This window comes from Leptopilina heterotoma, unplaced genomic scaffold (genome assembly GCF_015476425.1).
Source record: "Leptopilina heterotoma isolate Lh14 unplaced genomic scaffold, ASM1547642v1 Lhet_57, whole genome shotgun sequence".
In the NCBI taxonomy this organism is placed as follows: domain Eukaryota; kingdom Metazoa; phylum Arthropoda; class Insecta; order Hymenoptera; family Figitidae; genus Leptopilina; species Leptopilina heterotoma.
Window position 1 is genome coordinate 1085362 of NW_025111127.1, and position 25356 is coordinate 1110717.

Below are 25356 nucleotides of genomic sequence, written 5' to 3' on the forward strand. Positions count from 1 at the left end.
CCCTCCGAGATTGTTACGAAAAACTTAACCTCAAATATAATCTGTTTGTCCCTCCAGATAGTTAGTTGAATACTCCAGTTTTCTCCGTGTACCTACACTGAGAAGTTTTCTCTTTTTTTTTTTTTTTTTTTCTCTTTCTTATAATTCTCAATTTTAACTGGATATTAAAACTCTTAACCCTAGAAGGAGTACATTAATTTACTCACCCCACGCTTTAAACTTGTTTTATAAGGTTTATATTTGACGTAAAAAAAATTTATTATAATGAATTGATTGGTTTTTTAGTAAGGAATACAATAATATTATTCATATTTTAATAAATTCAAAAAATTTTGAAAAAACCATAAAAACCTAAAAAAAACACCAAAAAATTGCAAAATTGACTTTTTTCACAAAAAACGTTGTAGTTTCTTAAAAATTTGACTAATTTTAAAACTATTTTAGGTTTTTAAAGTTAAATAGATACACTTTTAGGGGAAAAAATTAGTTTTTGTATTACTTCCAAAAAACATAATTATTTGAACATCTGAAGTGAAAGAAATTAAAGACAATTGACGAATAGTGAAAATCATAAAAATGAACTATAAAATGGACTTAAACAATTAATATTTACTAAAAATGGTGTTATAAATTCAAAATTTTACAAACTTAATATATCTGAATATATTAACATTAAAATTAATAACTTATGAAATGATTCTGTAAATTAATATTTAATCAAAGTTTTAATTAACAATTCTTAATACCTCTAATATATGTTAAAATATTATTAACAATATAGAATTTATAATTTAAATTTGACTGTCATATACTACATTTTTCTGTATTAGAATTTAATTTCTGAATGTAGAGAGAGAGAGAGAGAGCACAGAAATTTTTAATAAATCTTAACTCAAATATAATAAGTTGTTACAAATACAGAATGTCTATTTTTCATAAAAATAGAATTTTTGTATAAAAATGTTCCTTTTTTATAAAATACAACTTTTTCATGCATAACCTATCAATTTATACTTTATCAGATGATTTTAACTGATTAAAAACGATTTTTTAAAAAAAATTGAAATTACTTATCTTGACAATTTGGCGGCACATACAGGTGTCAAAAGATAGAGGTTCAAACTAAATTATCAACGGGTTTTGACCGTAAAAAAATTATTGGTTAAGCCATGGGAATACTTTGAATTTTGCTTGGGGTGTCCAGACACCCCAGTTACTCCTTCTAGGGTTAATATACTAGATATTTAAGAAAAGATGCTAATGCATATCATCCAGATGTTATGGTTTAATATCTTAGATGTTAAAAAGTATAATCTGTAAATGTGAGGTTATGTTTGAACAAGTCTTTTTCCAATATCTTTTAAGTTTGAACATCTAAGAAGTTTACATAGTTCACTGTCACAGATATTGACCATTAATATCTAGATAATAAGGCTTAATATCCATTTTTCTCAGTGTATAGTTACTCTCTGTGCCAATTGTTGGAGCTATCTGGTTGGAAATGTCTGATGCACCAACATTTTTCATTAACATTTATATATTTATTTAAATATTTTCTATTGATTGTATAGACACTTCAAAAACGCATCAAATGACTTATTTTTTAACTGCATACGTCCTTTATTTTTTGGTATTAAATTACAGTAAAATATGTCAATAATGCAATTTATATTATTCATGAAATGAAAAGTTTCATGAGAATTTCAGTTTTAACTATGCAACGATTTTTAAATCTATTAATAATTATTAAAATGATTTATTGAATTTATCCTTTAGGCGTTTATTTTACAAATAAAATTAAAGTTAAATTATATAATACCTTAAGGTATTAGTCTCGTGTCGGCTCTAGTCAAAAGTTTATACCTTATTGTACCTCATTCCGTACTCTATAAGAGGTACTCCCAGTCATAAACTTTTGGAAAGGTACAAGCCACTTTTGCTTAGAGCGCCTCGTCTTTATACGTATATCGAAGTTGACCGTGACAACGTCGCAATGTTAAAACTTTTTAATAATATAAGACTGACAAATAATAATGTTTATTATAAATGTTTTAAAAATATTTGAAAGTTAATTATCATAAATATTTAAAGGTTTTAAAACTATTAGTGAGCGTTCACAAATGTCACGTTTTTGGTCTTTATTAAACGTGACATAATGTATTTTTCATATGTGAAATTGCATAACAGGGGGGGGGGGGTTAAAATCTCAAAAAATTGCGTAACATCATTTGTGAACGCTCCCTTAGACTGACAAATAATGATATTATTAATTTAAAATAGTCAAGTTTAATTCACTGAAAAGAAATTTTGAAACCTTTATAATTCACATTTGCATCAAATAAGTATTATCAATTGTTTTATCATCTATAAATAAATCACATTATTGGGATTATATCAGAAAACCTTTTTTATTTTTTCATGCTGAAAGATATAACCTACAAATTTTTTATCAGGAACAATTATGCAAAGTTTATTAAAAATCTGATGAAAATCATTTTACGCGACTAATATCTTAAATTTAATGTTCAAAATAATTGTCATTTTTCTTTTTTTTTGCTTTTTCAATATTCAAAAGGTTATAAAGTAAAAATTGATCTTTCTATACTCCGATTCCCGTTAGAGCATGATTCCATGAAATGTTGATAGGTGTTCATTGGACTTGTAGACCGTTTAAAATTTTTCTATTTAAATTTTCTAAAAGATGAAAATAAAAATGTCGAGTTGAGCACCACTTGTGTAAGTTCCAGGAGCATCTTCTTTATCCATAGAACCCTCTTAACGCTATTCTGTTCCACCATTTCTCTTTCTATTCAGATTCTTTTTCTATTTTTCCACTCATGTTTTGACCTGCTGGTTTTCTTCATATTCCAGCATCCCAGATATCAGAGCACAGTGTTCGAAATTCTCCGTACCAACATATAGGATCTACCTGCTAATTCTGCTCTTTCGTAGTTGATGAAAATAAAAAAAGAACATTTTTTTTCTCTGCAAAGTCAGTCATAAAGAAAAGATATTTCTAACATTAAATAATAAATTGGACAATTATGTATAATTTGTTACGTGAAGATTTAAATTATATTGATTCTTTTTTTTTTCTTTGGAAAAAATTATTGACCGTGAGAGAAAGAGAGAAAATGAAAATAAACTGATTTCTAAAATAATTGCTTTTGAAAATCAGTTTAGCCAGAAGATAAAGTTTCCGATTGAACTGATTTGAATAGTCCTTTCCCGGTATTATTAACAAGACCGAAACACCTGAATCGGTTTTTCGTTTGTAACTGTCACCGACACAGAATTCAACTCGACGTTGATGAGAATAATCAATACAGTCTCTGCATCACTTTTGTGTTTTACTTAATTTATTGCACAAGTGATTTGCATTTCATAAGAAATTCAATTACTTAAATGAACAATTGTTTCATTTCGTGGCACAAAGTTGTTTGATCTTTACAAAATATTCTTATAGTTTCTATCTTTTTATCGATCTTTTTAATTAAAAAATTTTTTTATTTCTTTTTACTTTTACTCGATTATTATTATAAAATTTAAAGTAATTTTCATTCATTATTATTTATTGTTATTAGACTTTTGACAATTTAATTCATTTTGTAAAATTATTCCTAAAAAAAAAATTACTAATATTAGCCAATTTTGTATTTACAGGTACACTATTATTGGAATAATTTTTTATTTATTTTTTGTTGTACCTTTTCTCTAAATTATCTATACGAATATTAGAAAAATTAATTCATAATCAAAATTATCAAATTTTTGTATGAAATCAAAAAAATATTAAAAATTCCTTGAAATAATTTTTTAAAAATTACAATTTATTTTGACACCTTATAAAATTTAAACTTTCTTTTTAACTTATTGACACTTATTGTGAAAAGGATAAAAATATATATATATGACCGACGGTAGTTGAACTCTAAAAGTTATCATTGAAATAACATTTGGAAATTTTCAAGTTGTCCAAGTTTCTAATAATCGGCTTTGCACATAAATTTCAGAAACAGAGGCGTGTTCACTGTCTTGAAAGATGATCTGACAATGAGCTTTTGTATGGTCGAGGTTGTGCCAATGTGAATAAATACGTTTCTTCGACAAAGGAATTTCCTATCCTTAAAGAGTCCTGCATGAAACAGCTCTTATCCTTCAAACTCTTGAAACTAAATCTGAAAGCTATTAGCAAAATCAATAGTTTTATTCGCATGGTTGTAATATTTTACATCTAATCCGAGGGTTTTATTACCTAAAATTGCACTCATTGTAGATACTGTTGTCAACATAGTCTGCAAATCGCTGAGAGGGGGGGGGGTCGGTTTTTAACCTGCTCATTCAATTTTTATTATTTTTGAGAAAATAAATAATGAATAAATGAACTCAGCGTGCCGTCAATCTCATCGTTTTATATAAAACTATATTATAAGAATACTTTTTTGTCGTAATTAAATGTGACTTTATTACATTTGCAGGGCTCGAACTAGGTCCGTAAATACCGTAAAAGTCCGTAATTTTGCTTGAAATCCGTAAAAGTCCGTTTTTTTAAGAAAGGTCCGTAAAGTCCGTAATTTGATTAAAAAAGATTCGTAAAGTCCGTAAATTGTGAATTGTAAATTTAGATAATTTTAGAGAAATTACAAATGATTGTAGAAATTCGATTATTTTCAACAGTAATAAAATTCTTCGCAAAACTTCAATTATGTTCAAAAATCTTTAAAAATTCTCGTCAAAATTTCAATTATCTTTAGAAATAATTAAATTCATCTTCAAAATTCAATTATTTTCAACAATTTTAATAAAATTTATGTCAAAATTTCAATTATTTTCAAAAATTTTCCTCAATTCAATGATTTTTAATAGGTACCTACTATTCTAATAAAATTTTCCAGAAGAATTCAATTATTTAAAAACAAAATGTAATAAAATTCTATATAAACCTTTAATTATTTTCACAAAATAATAAAAGTTTTACAGAAATCCAATTATTTACAAATTTTATATAAATTTCTTAGCCATAAATTCAATTATTTTCATAAATAATAAAATTCTTTTTAGGACTTCAATTATTTTCATAAATAATAAAATTTATGGCAGAATTTTGATTATTTTTAATACAATTTTATTCGAATTCCTCGAAAAATGTAATTATTCATAAAAATTTTATTAACATTCATCAAAAGAATTCAATTATTAAAAAATTTGTTGATAAAATTCTTTATGAGAATTTCTTTTTAATAAGTAATCAATTATTCAATAAATTATTTATTTTTGTATTTAAATAATTGAATTCAATTATTTAAAAAACAATTTATTAAAATTCTACACAAACATTTAATTATTTTCACAAAATAATAAAAATTTCAAAGAAATTCGATTTTTTACAAATTTTATATAAATATCTTAGCCATAATTCAATTATTTTCATAAATAATAACATTTTTACATGGATTCAATTATTTTTGTAAATAATAAAATTCTCATTAGGAATTCAATTCTTTTCATAAATAATAAAACTCATTTTTCTTCGAAAAATGTAATTATTCATAAAAATGTTATTAAAATTTGTCAAGAGAATTCAATTATTTAAAAATTTATTAATAATATTCTTTATGAGAATTCAATTTTAAAAAACATATCCAATTATTCAATAAATTGTTTTTTTTTTGTATTTAAATAATTGAATTCTTCTAGAATTTTCTCATAAAAATTGATTTAAAAATGGATTTCAGTTAAAATTTTAGATTATAATTTGAATATTAAAAGCATTAGAGCGTAAATTTTTGGAAATAATTGAATTTTGAAAAGGTTTATCAGATTAAAATCTTTGAAAATTTGAATTTTTCATATTTTTAACTAACAATTCTGTGGAATTAATTTTTTTTAGAAAGTTTTATTGCGGATTTTTTTATATTATTTGAAGTTTTTATTTTCTAATATATATTTAATTGAAGAATTTACGAATAAATGAAATTTCGTAATTTGAATATTGTAAATAAATGAATTTGAAAATTGTCAAAGAACTTTTTCGAAAATTATTAAAAATAAATGATCCTAAAGTTCTGAACGTTCAAATGAACAAAATTTATTTATTTTCTTCTTTAATTTGAATATTTATTACAATAATTTTTGTCGATATAAAATAAATGAATTATAAAGTTTCTAAGTGTAAAATTTAAGTTTTTAATTTTTATTGCAAACAATAAATTATAAAAACATTTCTAATAAAAAGTGTTTCGTTCATTTGAACGTTCAAAACTTGTGGATCATAAAAATAATCGATTTAAAGAAGAATTTTAGTTAAAAATTCTTGAAAGTAATAATTGAATTAATAATGATTTTATCACTCGGTTATCTATAATTATTATAAAACATGAAGAAATCGATCACTAGTTATCAATATCTTCATGTTTTATAATTATGAAAATTTTAATTTATAGTTTTAAGTAAAATGTTCTTTTATTTGACTCGGACTGGTTATATTTTTGTCAGCAGTTGGTTTGTAAATAGTCCGTAATTTTTTATTTTTGGCCCGTAAAGTCCGTATTTTTAAATACTTTTACTGGTTCGTGCCCTGCATTTGATAATAAATTCTATTACAAGTAATGTTAGAGTGCCGTTACATGGTAAGAATACTTTAATGTTACAGAAGTGTTGCAGTATAATGATACAAAGAAATCTTTGTAACATTACTATAATATTACTGTGACACTAAAGTAACACCACTGTCAGTTCACAGTAATTTACCATGTAATGTCACTGTAACATTACTTGCAATATTACCTTGGGGCGGACACTTTAATATTTCTAACATTACAGTAATGTTACGTGCTACTTGAGAAATATCAATCTTTCCAAGAGGAATTAGAAAAATACTAATACGATTAAGAATCAACATAAATATGTTGATTTTTTTTATCCCGCATACACGATTACTTTTCAAAAACAAGTGACGAAATGGACAATAAATATAAGGGAATGTAAAATTTGAGGAAAATAAATTGTTATCCTTCTTTCGAACAAATGAAAATATTACCTCGCACTTTAAATAATTGCTTTCTCAGTTCCCTACTCTTTTAGATATATTATTGGTGCCATTTCACGATACTTGTGGGTTAGGTTGTCTCTGGATTAAACAGATTTTGACTCTCGTCGAGGTCAGTTCGGTCGTGCTCGACGGGTCGGTTGTGATTTTTGTGCTTTATGAAAATCATGGAAGAATATTCTAATTCAATGGGTGACAATTCTTCTCAAATCACACAACATAACTCTACACTTGACGATTTAAATACTATTTTATTTAATGATAATTCAAGTTTGTCACCAAATTCTCGTGCAATCGTCGAAATAAACAATAATCCAAATACTAAAGTTCATCCTCTTTTTCCTGACACAAATGTAAGTAAAATATTTCCATTAATGTCTTATTAAAATTTTATAAATGTTCTTGTTAAAAGAGAAAACATTTATTTCGGCAAAGGTATATTATTTAATTGAATTTTTTGAACATTAATTAAAAATGGGTAAAATTTTTGTTTTAACTTTGAATTAGTCAATAATTGCGGTATGTTGTAATTTTCAATACTGGATATAAGTAATTGACAGAATGTTATTGCAATCAATAATGACGTTATACACAACAAACAAAATTTAAGATTAAATTTAGTCTCAGAAGTTGTTTTTTTATATATTATAAATATTAAAATATCGACACCTCAAATGAAAATTTACAAACAATATTGACGATTGAGAAAAAAAGTTGTACGTTGTACGTTGTCAAGTGTAAACGTGCTTCGCAATATATATTTTTGTTAACGTTTGTGTATTGTAATGTGATTAAACGTGCATTTGAGCTATTTTAAATAACAAACGATATTATGCTTTTTATATGGTTGCCTTTAATGCCACATGTCATTATTACTGAATTACACGTGACTATCGACAAGAAAATCTCTCTCTTGTGAAAAATCATGTTTATAATAACAATTATTATGAAAATGAAACCTTATGTGTTTCCTATTTGTTTCTACAATTTCTAGGACAATGTGAACAACGTCTCGAAATAAACAAAACATAACAATATATAGAAATAATAATTAATTTAAAATGACAATTCATTTATACAGTTATTGAATTAACAGGAATTAATAATCCTAAATTTTCCCAGAATTTGTATGTGTGTATGAGAGAAAAAATTACTTTTGGAAAACGTATGTCTTTCTATTTATTATTTCTTGAAAATAAAACATTGGCAAGAAAGTTTCGATTTCCTTCAAAAAATTAAACAATGAAATTCGCCTTCTCTACATTCACACTATATTGCATTCTATTCATCGATTAAACGTCCGCTCTGATTCACTCAATATTTCTTCCTACAGTTGGAGTCAATAGAAAAGTTGTCTATAAAATTTCTAATTAACTGCAATTTCATATTTCCTTTTACATAGGCACTCCAGCTTGAAATCTAATTTTTCTAACATGTAAGTTTTGAAAATTCACATTTGAGGAACTCAACATATTTTTACTGCAATTATTTTTATATTCTTTATTATATTATCTATTTGTTGCAATTTATTTGCAAAACTTGAATGAAATACGCATTTTGAAAAAAATTGCAACAAAGCTTATTATTAGATTCTAATCATGATCCTACAAATCTTAAAATATTATTAAAATAAAAAACTTACAGAATTTCCTTGACTTTTCCCTGACTTCCGGACAAAATTTTCAATTTTTCCCTGACCCTAAAGAACATTCTAATTAACTCTAAAAATGGTTAGATACTCAAAAACTGTTCTATTACATTTAACTACAAATTTTTTTAATTGTATAATTATTCCAAAACAACAATAACTTCTTTTTTAAATAAATATTTAATCGTTATTATTATTCCATAGGAATTAAGATTTTCAAAAAATTTCAAATTCAAACCTTTATGAAATTCAACAACTTATAAGAGTATTATTATAAAATATGAAGAGTTATTATATTGATATCTTCATATGTTTTGTAATAATTTAAATTTTTCAAGAAAGAAAAAATTACATTATTTACAAAAATTTTAATAAAATCCTTCCCAAGAATTCAATTATTTAAAAAAATGTAATAAAATTCCTTCTAAGAATTCAATTATTTTCATAAATAATAAAATTTTTCATAGAATTTTAATTATTTTTAATACAATTTTTAAATAAATTTCTCAAAAAATATAATTATTTTCAAAAATGTTTTGCAAGAATTCAATTACATTTCACAAATAATGAAATTCTTCGCTGAAATTCAAATATTTTCAAAATCTACTATTTAAATAAAATTTCTTAAATGAATAAATTCAATTTTTTTTTAAAATGTAATAAAACGCGTTGCAAGAATTCAATTATTTTCATAAATAATACAATTCTTTACAGAATTTCAATTATTTAAAAAATAATTTAATGAAAATTCGTTGAAAGAATTCAAATATTTTCATAAATAATAAAATTCTTTGCAGGACTTCAATTTTATTTAAAAAAATGTAATAAAAATTCTTTACAAAAATTTTATAGGAATTGCTCAAAAAATGTAATCATTCCTGAAAATTTTGTTAAAATTATTCAGAATTCAATTATTTTCAAATATTTTAATAAAATTGTTCTAATGAAATGAACTATTTTAAATACAATATTATATTAAATTTTTTTGAAATAATTCAATTATTCTTTTATAGATTTAAAAAAATTTCTTTACAAGAAATTCTACGGGAATTCATTTATTTAAATACAAAAATAAATAATTTATTGATAAAATGAATATTTTTCAAAATTGAATCCTCATGAAGAATTTTATCAACAAATTTTTAAATAATTGAATTTTATCAATACTTTTTTTTAAAATAATTAAAATCTTTTGAAAAATTTTATTATAAAATAGTAGATATTGAAAATGATTGAATTGTGGAAAATTTTTGAAAATAATTGAAATTTTGTCCAAGAATTTTATTAAAATTTTTGAAAATAATTGAATTTTGGAGAAGAATTTTATTATTTTTCAAGATAATTGAAATTTTGACGTGGTATTTTTAAAATTTTGTTGAACATAATTGAATATCTGCTATTTTATTACTTTTGAAAATAAATTGAATTTCTGCAATCATTTGTAACTTCTTCTATAAATTCATTTTTTTCCAGTACTTTAATAAAAATCCCAGACTGGACGAAAAATGTGCAATTATGGCTCAAAAGATGCGTCTAAAAAAATTCTTTAAAATTATGGAAAAAAATTTATAGGTGTTCTAACATTTTTTTAAAGTTAGGGGCAAAAAACGTTTTTTTGCAAAAATAAAAATACAAAACAATATAGTTAAACTTTATTAATCTATCCCAAAGTACTTTCATTTTATGTCCGCACGTGAGACCTACAATTTAAAAAAAATTCATCCTTAAAGCTCTTCATGATCTAGAGATATTTATGAAAATGTGATGTTAACACACACACACAAATTTCAAAAAGTTACTAACTTTAAATTGCTAAATAGCAAAGATTGTTATATTAGCAAACTTTGCTACTAGCAAGCAGAACGCCTGCTTTGCATTTTTAAGGAATTTTTTTTCTCAAAAATTAAAAATAACGCTAATTTAAAAATTGTAGTTTCGAAAACCTGCAATGTCGCTTACCAATAAGTATAAAAGTGTGGGGGTCCCAGGTCATTCGGTGTACGTCTTCAGTAATTGCCAGGAGTAAGAAAACTTATGTTTTATTACTCCTAGAAAAACCCAAAAAAACGAAAGTAGGGAAAACCGAAAAATCTAAGTAAACATTCCACTCAATACGTTCATAAAAAGAGTTGTAAAATAGTTGTTCTCTATATATAGCAATATTTTTGCAAAAATGACAATTCACAACTCGTAAAAATGACAATTCGAAAAAATGGCAGTTCGCATAAATGACAATTCGAAAAAATGACTTTTCGCAAAAGTAACAATTCGTAAAAATGTCGATTCGCAAAAATGACATTTGGGGAATAATCATGCGCCTTACAATTCAAAATTTTGTTAATCAATTGTTACAAATCGTACATTACAAACGGTATAGAATAAGCATATAACAACGTCACATTGCGTTTATCGCTTTAGAGTTTGCGCATCTTTTCTGCGCACCATTTTCCTCGACTCGTCGATGAAACTTTCTATCAAAGTGTTACAATATTTTAGTAACCTTTTTCCGCTACCTAGGTTCCCAAAAAGTTCTCAACTTTTTTGTTGAATTTCTGCTAAAATTGAAGAGTATTTCCAAAACTCCGATTAGCCCCTTAAAATTTCAGCGTAAAATATTTTTTTTTATTTTTGTTACGCAGTTTCATTTTTTATTAAAATGTAATAACATAATTGAGTTCCCGAAGAAAGAAACGCGATTAACGCGTGGTCGCAGGCTAATCAAGTTCTTAGATCAGTAGAAGATTGTGAAACACATGAGAAGAAGTACGTTTTGAATTGCAATAATATAAATTTCTTATTAAGCATAATTTACATAGATAAGAAGTAAAATCTACGATTAAGCATTTTCCACATCATCGACCCGTGGTTTTTTTCATGTGTTTTCATTGAGTTCAGTGAATCTTTTACAGAGTAATTTTTCAGTTCGATGCTTCTCTCGACTCGATAATTCTATTTCCTGCGGTTTTCTACACTGTGATATAATAATCTTGCCCACGTAAAAAGAGTCTGCTTAATTAATAATAAAAATAATTTTCCTTATTTATTAATTTAATTTCGCCTACTTCCAGAGATTGCTCAATATTGTTCAGAAAATATTGTTTGCAACAAGTTTGCAATGCAACCTGAAAACAGCCAGAATTGTTAACGAACTAACATTTATATAAAAATTTTTGTATTTTATCGACCGGAATAAAATAAAATTGTTAATTGCAACAGAAATTTCATGCAAAATAATTGACAATTTGCAATCCTGATCATTCTGTTGATTGTAAAGAGAGCTACGTGATTATTCTGATAAATTTCAATTCTATTTTATTAGAGATAGGAACTTTCTGCTAAAGCATAAAAGCAGAATTCCGCTCAAAAATTTTTAAATGTCATTAAACGTTTAAAAATTTTATAAAACATGTTTTTCAATAGAAATTATATGAAATTAAATCAGCAGGAAAAACCATAACTTTATCATTTAAGCAGCAGAATTTTTATGTGCGAAATATGCCGCCAAATTGATGATTTTTAGCCGATTTTCAGCAGATATTGAGCAGAATTTGAAGGTTAAATAGTTATTGGGCTTCTAAACATGACTAGATAAGTTAAAGTATACGTAAACAAGTAATTTAGTTAATAAAAGATCTGTGTTTATTTAACAAAAGCTTTAGAACAGTTATAAAGTTAAAAAAATAAAATTTCAAAAAATAAAAAAATAAATTTGGTTTATTTCACGTGAACGGTCTTGTTTTTTGACAGAGCACTTGCCTAATGTCAAATAAATCATTTTTAAACAAATAAACCCAAAAAAACGAAAAATAAAAAAAAATTTTAACAACATGTAAAAATACATTTAACTTTTCGCCCCAGTCTCCCCTATTATATGTTAATATCGTTTTATGTACAGTGTAAAAACACTTCAATTATAACAAAAAAAAGTTTATTTAATTTTAAAAAGTTCATTTTTTCTTAAATTTTATTCACTGTTAAAATGCTATTCAGTGTAATAAATTACCATATATGCATAATTAAAATCGCTGTATTCATTTCCTAAACTTTTTCATTTTATTACCATTTGTTTTACTAATAATGTTTTTATTATATATAAAGCAAAATTGATAACTAATTAAAGCCGAATTTCAGCAGAATTGGGCTATTTGTTTCAGCATAATTTGACCTCTCAAAAAAGCAGAAAGTTCCTATCTCTATATTTTATGCTTTTTTTCTTTATTTTTTTACTATTTTTTAATTTAATATAGGTAATATTATCTTTATTTTTCAAATAATTCAAAAATATTTTTATTAATCTAAAAAAATTATTAATGTTATTGTTTCTTTATTTTTAAAAAAAATTAGCATTTTGTAACAAACCTTTTTTCTAAAAAAAAAATTAAAAATTGTTGGAAAATTAAAATTAGAAAGTAGAAAATATTTTGCACATTTTCTACTTCTCAATTACAATTCTTTAACAAAGTACAAGTTTTAAGAAAAAAAATGTTATAAATCAAATTTTGTTCAAGAAATTTTAAATTTATTTTGAAAAAAATATTTACAAAATTTCTGTTTGTTAAAAACAATGGTAAAATTATTCGAAAACATCAATAACCTCTTATCTAAATAAATATTTAATCATTATTATTTTTCCATAGGAATAAAAATTCTTTGAAAGATTTAAATTCAAACCTTTTTGAAATTTAGCAACTTATAATAAGTTAAAGATAACCGAGTGATAAGATCATTATTTTATTTAATAGAAATATTTTTGATGTAATTTTTTCAAAATTATTTTCATCAATTTAATTCAATTATAAGAGTAGTGATGATTCTATCACTCAGTCGTACTTTCACTATTTATTAATTCAATTATTATTTTCTAAAATTTTTAAATAAAATTCTTCTTTAAATCAATTATCTTTATTAATTATAATTATAAATGAATTTTCATATAATTTTTTATTAGAAAATTCTACGAGAACTGAATTATTTAAATACAAAAATAAATAATTTATTGAATGATTGATTACTTCTTAAAAATAAATTCTCATAAAGAATTTTATCAACAAATTTTTAAATAATTGAATTCTTTTGACGAATTTTAATAGAATCGTTAAGAACAATATTACATTTTTCAAAAAAATAGATTAAAATTGTAATAAAAATAATTGAAATTCTGCGATGAGTTTTATTATTTATAAAAATAATTGAATTCCTAAAAAGAATTTTATTATTTATGAAAATAATTCAATCTCTGTAAAAAATTGGATTATTTATTGAAAATAATTAAATTTTTTGCGAAGAAATTTATAGGAAATTTGTAAATAATATAAGTCATTTGAAATTGAGGAAAATTTTTGAAAATAATTGAAATTTTGCCAAAAATTTTATTAAAATTTTTTAAAAAATTGAATTTTGTCAAGAATTTTATTAAAAATCTTTAAAAAATTGAATTTTGTCAAGAATTTTATTAAAAATTTTTAAAATAATTGAATTTTGGAAAAGAATTGAATTTATATGATTATTTATAATTTTTCTAAAATTCAATTTTTTTAGTGTCTTTGAGTGAAATTCGTCTATAAATCCACTATTTTTAATAATTAATTAAATATATACTTATATTAACAAATTTTACAAATTTCAGAAGAATTTGAATTATTAAAATTTTTAAAAACCTAAGTAATCTTTAAAATTTCTAATGAAATTCTCTGAAAATTGTTTTCTTTCGTTTATTTTTTCTTATTTTTTATATTCTTTTATTCTTCTTTTATTTCTATTTCTTTATATATATTTTTTTTGTAACTCCCAATTTCTTCTTTTAGAAAGACTATACTTATATCGTGCAAAAGTATAGAAGTAATTTGAGAACTATATAAAGTTACAGGAAAAAAGTGATTTCTTTGCCAACTTTAATAATCACAATCAAGAGTTTAGAATATTAAATGACGCAAATCTATACTTTTTTTAGTTTTTTTCTTTGATAAAACTTATAGGTGTCGTTTAGGGTATCAAAAGTCGTAATTTACAGTTTAAGTAGATCGTCAATGCACTATTTCTGACGAGTAACTATAATTAGAGCAGGTCATGCAAGTCTGCTTGTGTATATGATGAGGTGAAGAGTGATAAACTAGAGAAAAAATTGTAATCGTTTAGTTTTTTTTTTTTCGGTAGCATATTTTTTTATTCGAAAGTTGTGAATAGATTTGTTTTTAAATGAAAATTTCACATTTATCAGTATATGGTATACACGCAAAATATTAGATTTTATATTATAACAAAAGTCTTTTATTTGTTTTGTAAGAAGCCTGGAAAAACTAAAGTTACCAATGTTGATTCAACGAAAAAATTAGAAAAAAATTGCGAAATATCATTTTTACGAATTCTTATTGTTCCAAAATGCCACTTTTGTGCATCCCCATTTTTACAAATTGTCACTTTTGCGAAAAGTCATTTTTGCGAAATACCATTTTTACGAATTGTTATTTTTACGAAATGTCACTTTTGTGAATCGCCATTTTTGCGAATAGCTATTTTGACGAATTGTCACTTTTCCGAAAAGAAATTTTTGCGAATTGTCATTTATGCGAACTGCCATTTTTACGAATTGTCATTTTTACGAAATGTCACTGTTGCGAATTGTCAGTTCACATAAATGGCAATTCACAAAAATGACATTTTGAAACAATAACTATTCGTAAAAATGGCAGTTCGCATAAATCATAATTCGCAAAAATGACTTTTCGCAAAAGTGTCAATTCGTAAAAATAGCGATTCGTAAAAGTGACATTTCGCTAAAATAACAGTTCGGATAAATGCAATTCGGCAAAATGACAGTTCAGTCAAATGACATTTATCAAAAGAAAAAAATTGCTACCAGGGCGAGGAATTATTAATTTAGTTGAAATTTCGTGATTTTCGGAAAATCCGTGAGAAAAAAATAACAACTTCGGTTTCCCCACCTTTTTTTAGGGTTTGTAGGGTTTACTTGGGTTAAAAATAAAGAAGAAAAATTTTTATCCTGAACTTTTTAGAGAAAATTTTTTCGTTGCATCAACGTTGGTAACATCAGTTTCATCCTGGAAATAACGGATCGATGATCTCTGGTTTTGGATATCCCGTAGTCAACACAAATACACCAAACGCTAAAATTGAATTAATTTACCATAATCGTATTCGATCTAAATATTAGGTAAATCTTTTATAGTGAAATAGTTCGTTGTCGGCGACCCATTTTAAATTATGGTATTTCTTATTGCTACACTTGACGATGGTCCTTGACCACTAAATATGCCAAATATTCTGTTCGCTTTTTTTCCTATCAGTGCCCTCCAAATATTTTTGATGAAAAAGAAATTTGTGGTCAATTTAACTTTTCATCACTATTATACATATAGCATAGGAAGTGATCGATTTATATAGAGCCAGACTGATGTTTATTTCTCGCATGTCAAGGCACATTTTAGGCCAAGTCAGTCTACTAAATTCCATCATTTTTCTCACTATCGAGCATCGACATTTACCAAGTTTGTCAAGACGAACATTTATCGGAACATCGAATAGCACGAACCATGGAATTGTAGTTGAACAAAGAACTTTAAATCTTGATACTTAATGAAAGAGGCTTCCATTTTAAGCTCGCTTTTCAGTTCGGAACTGAAGCGTTATTAATGTTTTACTACAGACAGTTTTTAGAATTTTTTTAAGTACCAGATATCTTCTTATCTTGACTGAATTTAATAATAGTAATAATTATTATTTGTTGTATTTATTGAATTTATCATGAAATGTTAAAAAATGAAAAAGGGATGTTTTGAAAATTTTGTCCGTGGGAGATTTTTTCCCTCGAAGTTAGTAAATCCCGGCTGAAAAAATCTCTGAGAGAAGATATGAAGGAAGTTCAATCTACCTTGACGGAGATGAGCACTGCAGTGCTTAATGAAGTTACAAGATTAGCGCTTGCCGGAAAATGGTGGATGGTACATTAATAACATGAAAACAGAGAGACGATGCTATCACTTATAACTAGAAGCAAAAATTCTTTCTCCTAAAATTGAAAATTTTAATTTCCAAGTTTGTATTAATTTTAAAATTATTCGGAATCAATGAGTACTTTAACTAAATAAATTATTTAATTTTTACTCAGGTGTGCTTAACCTGAATGATCGCAAGCCCCAGAGTCTCACCACCGAGTTTAAATTATGTAACAATCTAATGGAGGAAATGAGACTTGGTTAGAGTTATCTAATGTAATAATTTCTATTTTTGTTTTACAGGGAATGTGTGACATGTTCATCCAAACTCAACAGACGAGCAGCGGCAGCAACATTGCTCACCATCACAGCAAAAAGCGCAAGTTGGATTACAACGTGAGCCAACCAGTCATCCAACACGCATTGGTCCAATCGACCAGCGACTACCAATTGGACAATCCTGGTTTGCAACGGTATTCCGTAAGCGGTACCAACACCGCTTTTAACTCGCTGCACAATAATGCGCTGCAAAAGAGCAGTCCCATCCAACAATCTTTGGTGCGCACATCGACGATCAAACTTCTAGATTCGTACCAACGTTGCGGTCAGAAGGTACAATATTTTCTTCATTACAGGCAATACAATAATTTCAATGGGCCATTCCATGTTCTTAATCAGTTTCTTCTTCTGTGGAGTATACCTATTAGAAGTCGTATTGAAATACGACTGCCCTTCTTCATTAATTTATTTTATATTTTTTAAGAGAAAGATGATCAAAAATTAGCATTGGAGATCTAACAGTCACATATGCATTATGATATTTGGAAACCTTACTAAATAAATTTAAAAAATTAATTTAGAATCTAGTCCTTTATTGGTTTTCATGAAACATGTACCGAAAGATAAAAAATCCAAATTTTACAGGAGACTTATGTTCTAAAAATGTTCTAAATAGCCTTACACTGTTTCTAATTAAGTATACATATACTTTAAAATAATCTAATAAAAAGAAAATTAATGCTTTTTCCATTTTTCGACAATTTTTGCGTCCTCTTAAAATTAAATGTGAGGAAATTATAAATAGGTGTTACGAAATATAAAGTAAAATCATAATCCCACATAGTACAAAATTTTTAGCATTTTGTGCTACCTGAGAATTAGGGTTCCTACAGAATTTGGGAATCATGGAGATCATGGAAAAGATATGGAATTTTTAAAAGTTTATAAATTTTTTTAAGTTCTTTTTTCTGGTAATTTAATTTTTATGAAACTGAAGTTACCAACGTTTGTTCGACGAAAAATATAATACGTAACAATTTCTATTTCCCCGCCTCAGATCCAATTTTTTTCCACTTCTATCATAAATACTAATGTTAGAAGCCATTAGAAATTATTTTCAAGTGGAACCAGGTCGGGGAGGGCAACGATTTTGACATTTTTTTTGTCACGGATTTTTCGAAAATTCAGATATTTCGAAACAATTTCTGTTTCCCTGCCTCAGATCCAATTTTTTTTCCACATTTATTAAAAATACTAATGTCAGGAATCATAAGAAATTATTTTCAACTGGAACCAGGTCGGGTAGGGCAATGATTTTGATTTTTTGTCGCCGATTTTTCTAAAAATCCGTGACAAAAATCAAAATCGTTGCCCTCCCCGACCTGGTTCCACTTGAAAATAATTTCTAATGCCTTTTAATATTAGTATCTATAATAAATGTCGAAAAAAAATTGGATCTGAGGCGGGGAAATTGTTACGTATTATATTTTTTGTCGAACAAACGTTGGTAACTTTAGTTTCATATTTTTTAGTTCATAAAAATAGCAGGCTTCGCACTCATCTACTAAAACCTACTATTTACTACTTTTTTATGTTATGCTACTATTTGGGTACTTTTTTAGATTTCAACAACTAAAAGCTACTATTTTTGATGTTTTTTAGAATTTCCATTACTTGAAATTCCCAAATACTAGAAATCAAAAACTATTCTCAAAAATTATAATCAAATTCTTTAAAACGATTCAATTATTTTCAAAAAATATTCGAAATTCAAATATTTTCAATATCTAACATTTTCAAAAAATTTTACAATAATTCAAATACTTCGACTAATAATAACATTTTTCATGGAAATTCAATTTTTTAAAAAAAATTTTGATAAAATTCGAAGCTAGAATTCAATTGTTTTCATATAAATAATAAAACTCATAGAAGAATTTCAATTATTTTTAATACTATTTTGAATTAATTAATCGAAAAATTCAATTATTTCCACAAATAAAGTTTTCCACAAGAAATTCAATTATTTAAAATAAAATTTTCATAATATTTATTATATTTCGAACAAAATTAATTATTTAAAATAATTTTTATAAAATTCTTATGAAGAATTCAATTATTTTCAAAAATAATAAAATGCTTTTTCGAAATTCAATTACCTATTTTCAAAAAAATGTAATAAAATTTTTCCCAATAATTCAATTATTTTCATAAATAATAAAATTCTCCCCAAAAATTTAATTATTTACATAAATAATTCTTCGAAAGAATTTAATTATGTCGGTAAATAACAAAATTATTTCCGAAAATGCAAATATTTTGAGACATTTTAATAAAATTATTTTCATAAATAACAATATTCATCACAAGAATTCAAATATTTTAAAAAGTAATAAGTTTCCTTTTACAAATTCAATTATTTCAAAAAATTATAATAAGATCGTTAGCAAGAATTCAATATTATTGTCAAAAATGTCAATTGAATTCTTTGTAAAATTAAATTATTTTTAAAAACTTTTCGCAATTCTATGATATTTTCAATATCTATCTTCATAAAATTTCCAAACAGAATTGAAAAATATTTTTTTTTTAAATTTTTTTTCCAATATTTTTAATACAATTTTAAATAAATTTAAGATTTAAATAAATTCAAATTTAAGAAACATTCCATTTTTTAATAAAATAATAAAATTCGTTGCAATAATTCAATAATTTTCATACATAATATAACTTTTCATTCTGGAATTCAATTATTTAAATTAGAATTTGCATAAAATTAGTCGAAAGAAATGAATTATTTAAAAATGTTTATAAAATCCTTTGCAAGAATTATATTATTATTATAAATATTTAAATTCTTTAATGAATAATAAAATTCGTTGCAAGAATTCAATTTATTAGCAGGATAAGAAAGAAGTAAATATTTTTGATGAAAATTTGGAAAATGTCATTAAATTAAAATACAGAATGGAATTATTGTCAGTTTTGTGAAGTGTCTAAAACGAGTTTTTTTGGTCGTCAAATTTAATTTTTCGATAGCTACTTTTTTTTAGTTTGAATCTGCTTTTTGCTACTTTTTTAAAATTAATTATCGAGTGCGAAGTCTGAAATAGTCGTATATTAAGCAACAAGGGAATAAAGGCAGCCATTTTTTACACGGGAGAAAATGGACGCCATTTTCATACGGTCGAACAATTGAATGACTTTACGCCATTTTTGTGCATATGTGGGATAAAATTATATGTTTTCACTATAATTTCATGATAATGCCGAGAATTTGAAGCAATTATTGAAATTGATATATTTCTAACACAGCATGACGCAATGCTACAAAAGTTTATTTATTTAGTTACATGTAAGGAGTCTGGCGTCATTAATAGAGCGTCATGATTATTACAATGAGATTGAATAAAAATACATGCGTCTGATTACACAAGGTCGTAAAAAAGCTGCTGAAACTTAAACCAAGAGAGCTCAGTTGACCTCTACTTAGGTTTACATACAATGAGCTCAGCTGCAGTTTCATCCTTTCGAATCGTTACGTCCATCCAAAATTGAATGTTGACGTTCCATTTTTGTTTGCTACGCTAAACAAGCTGCAAAAGATATAAAGAAAGAAGCACTTTAAATGCAGAAAGAAATCTACTGAAATCTTTGGCGAAACGTGAATGAGACTTTCCAAGTAAAAGTGGGAAATTCAATATCAGTAACGTAACTTGATAGCGACTTTTTAAAATCAGATAAATTTCAAATTTTAACACAAAATATTTCTATTTTAAAGAATTTTTTTTTCTTTTTTTAATTGACTGCTTTGTTAAAAAAAAGAGTTCTAATATTATTAAAGCAATTGACGAGAATAATAATTGAAAATTGTAATTAAAAATGTTAAATTTATTTCAAATGCTCCAAACTTGAAAGTTTCTAGTCTATATAACATTAATCAAGTCTGAGTGGGATTAAATTTTTGAAATCATCTTGAGGTTTAAAATAATAATTGACAATATAATAAATTTTGAAGAATTAACCGACAAGATTGATATAAAATTGATACCCATATGAATAATAATTTTCTGTAACTGTTATACACATAATGTTTATCAGCTGCTTTAATTTTTCAAGGATATGCTTTTTTTAATAAAAGTTGTTATCAAACAGAGCCAAAGAATTAATGATACCGATAACAAAATAATTTATTTCAATATTGAATAAATGAAAGTCTTGCAATTTTTTATATTTATGCCAATTTTATTTGAAATGAAATTTTAAGTTGAACTTAATTCATTGTATAAATTTTAAGTGAATATTAAAATTTTAAAAAAAGGGATAAGTGTAAATTTAACTAGTTCATAATATTTTATTGTTTGAATAAAAGAATGATTGGAGTGAAATTTAAGGTTCAATTGTTTTAATAAATGAAAGTCAACTCATTGAAATGTCATTTGAAAAAACTATAAAGATATTCTGCTTCTTGTGAATAGAGAGAAAAATTTATTGCAAGTCTCCTAGAGGCAAATAGACACACTTATGTTGAGTGTAGAGATAAGTTCTACAGCTGTTATAGTAGCAGATTATTGATTCCAGTCAAGGCTCCATTTTCATATTTCATTAATACATAGATACAATTTGATGCTCAGGGATTTTCATTGCACGATACATGACTCCCGGAAGTTCGTAGTATCAGTCTGTTGTTAAAGACCTGTGTGAAGATTTTATTTCATTATGACGCTATTTGAAATGTAAAATGTTATTGACACAAATTTAGTGTAATTCTTTTCTTTAACTTCCAGACATTTTAAATAGTATGAAAAAATTTTTTTCAAGTATTAAACGAGAATTAAATCCCCGATAGATTGAAACTTTAATTTTTTAATTATTAGATTACTTTATGCAATGACTTTTTGCAGAGAAAATCTTGGTCGAGGGAGGGTAATGGTGAAGACTTGGCGGTTCATACCGCCAATACAAACAACACAACAGGTAACACTGTAGTCTCTCAGCATCACACTCAACAACAACAGCAGCAACAGCAACAACAACAGCAACAACAACAGCTGCAGCAACACAAACAGCCAAGCACAATGACGTCACATAATAAGCAAGTGACAAATACGGGAAATGGTGGTGGAGGTGGTGGTAACAATCCTCAAGGGGATGGAGATTATCAGCTGGTGCAGCACGAGGTTCTTTACTCCATGACCAACCAGTACGAAGTCCTCGAATTTCTTGGAAGAGGCACTTTTGGCCAAGTGAGTTTAACCATTTTTTTTATATTACGGTAATTAAAAAAATTGCAGCTTCATTTAATACAATTTTAAGCAAATATTCATTATAAATTATAGTAATTACTGGGCATTTCCACGAAAAAGCGGAATGATTTAAAGAATTATCACAGTAGCAATCTGCCTCCTGCCTTCCATAGAAAAAGTTTACTAAATTTAATTTATATTGTTCCATGTTTATAATAGTTATGATTTTTGCGAAAAATCTCGGTATTTCAACTAAATTATCATTTCCACGCCTCAGAAGCAATTTTTTTCTTTTGCTAATTGTTTATTTTAATGTTAGAAGCCATTTAAAAAAATTTCAAGAGGATCCAAGGCGGGGAAAGAAGTGATTTTTTGTCACGGATTTTTCAGAAATCCTAGAATATAAAATAAATCATTATTGAAAAAAAGTCAAAATCACTGCTTTCCCCGCCTTCGATCCTCTTGCAAATTTTTTCAACGACTTCTAACATTAAAATAAATAATTAGCAAAAGAAAAAAGATTGCCTCTGAGGCTGGAAATTATCATTTAATTTAAATACCGGGATTTTTAGAAAATCCCTGAAAAAAAAACAAAATTACTGCTTTTCCTGCCTTGGATCCTTTTGCGATTTTTTTAATGGCTTCTGTTATTAAAATAAATTATTACCAAGTGAAAAAACAACTTCCGAGGCGAAGAAACAATAATTTAATTGAATTTCAGGGAATTTTGAAAAATCTGTGACAAAAAAATCTATATCACTGCTTTCCCCGACTTGGATCCTTTCGAAATTTTTTTTAAAGGGCTTTTAACATTAAAATAAGTAATTAGTGGAAAAAAAAACTTTTCGTTGAAACAAAGTTGGTAACTTTAGTTTTATCAAATCAACATGCCTCTACTCAACTCAAGTATTAAATGTAATTTTTAAACATGTATAATTTTCTCATGAAATCGCCTCAAACATTTTTTAAGCTCATATAAATGTAATAAAATTCAAACTCAAAAGATTTAAATAATAATTTCTTCAAATATTTTAATGTTCATTCTTATGTTTCTAATAATGGTTGGGGTACAGTTTTTGTAAATCGTATTTTCTAATTTTGTATTTTCTAAAAAATTTTTTTCTATTAAAAGTGAATTTCTAAAAAACTTTTTTCTAATAAAGGTGCTTTTATAATTTTCTATTTTCTAATAAAGGTAATTTTCTAAAAATTTATTTTTCTAATAAAATTAATTTTCAAAATTTTCTTTTTTCTAACAATATTCAATTTTCATAATTACGATCTGCAATAGGTTTAAAAAATAAAATTTACGAAAATTTTTTAATTCTTTAGAAAAAAATACATGAGATTTCGTTAAAAAATTATAATAAAAAATAGAAATTGTAGGAATTTTTTTCCTAAAGATATTTCAAATTTTCTAAAAAAATGTTTTATAAATATATTAACTTTGGAAATTTTAGTATAAAAATGATGCAAATTATTATTTTTTTCAAAGAAGAACAGAATTTTGTTAACAAAATTTTGCTAAGAAATAGCAATTTTACAACATTTTTTCTTCTTTTTCAAAAAGAAACTTATAATTTTGTAAACAGAATTGTGAATGAGATACAGAAAATATGCAAATTAGTTTCTATTTCTTAATCTTAATTTTTTAATAATTTTCTAATTTTTATCACAATTATGGAATTTTACAAATTTTAGGAAAATAAATATTAGAAATTATAAATTTTTAGAAAACAGATTTCATTAGAAATCGCCTTTTTTTAGACAAAAAGGATTAACAAATATTTTTTTAGAAAAAGTGGGCCGCCGACCTTAATAATTGGTAGTATTCATATTTTATTTATTTATTTTATAGTTTATTGAATTGTTATCATTTTATCAGGGCTCGGATTGTGCGACTTTATCGACTTTTTTCGACTTTTTTCGACTTTTTTGTGAAAAAACGCGACTAAAAACTAAACGACTTTTTCAAATTTTTTTTTAGTAAAATGCGACTGAAATTAAAAAATTTTTTTTTAAATTTAAAGGAAAAAGTTTGAGTCAAAAAAATGTTCTGTTACATTTATTTACAAATTTCTTTCAAATTTTTCGAAAACATCAATAACTTCTTTTTTAAATAAATATTTAATTATTTTTTTTCCATAGGAATTAAAATTTTTCAAAAGATTCAAATTCAAACCTTTTTGAAATTAAACAACTTATAAAAAATTGTTATAAAACATGAAGAAATCAATCACTCCGAGTCTTCGACTCGGAGCAATCGATGTCTTCATGTTTTATAATAATTAAATTAGATCGAGTGTTAAAATAATTATTTTATATTATAAGACTTTATAAAAAAAAATTTTTAATTATTTTTTATGAAAATAATTGAATTATTGGGAAGAAAATTTATAAAACATTAGTAAGTAATTAAATTTTGCAGAAGAATTTTGATATTTAAAATTTTGAGGAGAATTTAAAAAAAATTTTTGAAAATAATTTAATTTCTGACAAGAATTTTTTTACTTTTGAAGATATTTGAATTTTGCAAATAATTTTATCAGAACTTTTGAAAATAATTAAATTTCCAGGATGAATTTTATTATTTATGAAGATAATTAAAATTTTGACGAGATATTTAAAAAAAAATTAAAAATAATTGAATTTCTAGGATGAATTTTATGTTGGAAATCAAAAAAATGTTTTACAATACGCGGGTTCACTTTGTAAACTTTTGTTCTGATCTGTTTATATATTCTTGTGAATATATTCTATCGTCTTTTATTTCTCAATCAGATCTTTTCTGTCTTTCATAAACATAATTTAATTTTTTTTTCTTTCATAATCATGACCTGCGATTTACTTTTGCTCATATTTTATTATTTATAAAGATAATTTAAATTTTGACAAGAATTTTATTAAAATTCTTTGCAAATAATTAAATTTTAGAGAAGAATTTTATTATTCACAAAGATAATTGAAATTTTTAACAGATTTTTTTTTAAAGTAATTAAATTTTGCCGAAGAATTTTGATATTTATAAACATAATTGAATTTCTTTAAAGAATTTATTCGTACTTTTGAAGATAATTGAATTTTTCAAAGAATTTTATCAGAACTTTTGATAATAATTAAATTTTTATGATGAATTTTATTATTTATAAAATTTTGACGAAAAATTAAAAAAAATTTTTGAAT

The 25356-nt window shown here is 24.9% G+C and overlaps 1 protein-coding gene across 9 annotated transcripts in view; it reads left to right on the forward strand.

The window, feature by feature from the left end:
- The window catches only part of LOC122508779 (homeodomain-interacting protein kinase 2), a 99327-nt gene that overhangs the window by 31297 nt on the left and 42674 nt on the right, over positions 1-25356 (forward strand). For 6 of the 9 annotated variants that reach the window (XM_043622313.1, XM_043622317.1, XM_043622321.1 and 3 more), the window contains exons 1-3: positions 7126-7401; positions 16952-17260; positions 21832-22173. In XM_043622313.1, coding sequence (XP_043478248.1) covers positions 7207-7401; positions 16952-17260; positions 21832-22173 — 846 coding nt within the window. In that variant the 5' untranslated portion in view covers positions 7126-7206. Of the gene's footprint in view, positions 1-7125; positions 7402-16951; positions 17261-21831; positions 22174-25356 lie in introns of those variants that run through there. The other 3 variants (XM_043622320.1, XM_043622319.1, XM_043622318.1) reach the window with 2 other exon arrangements.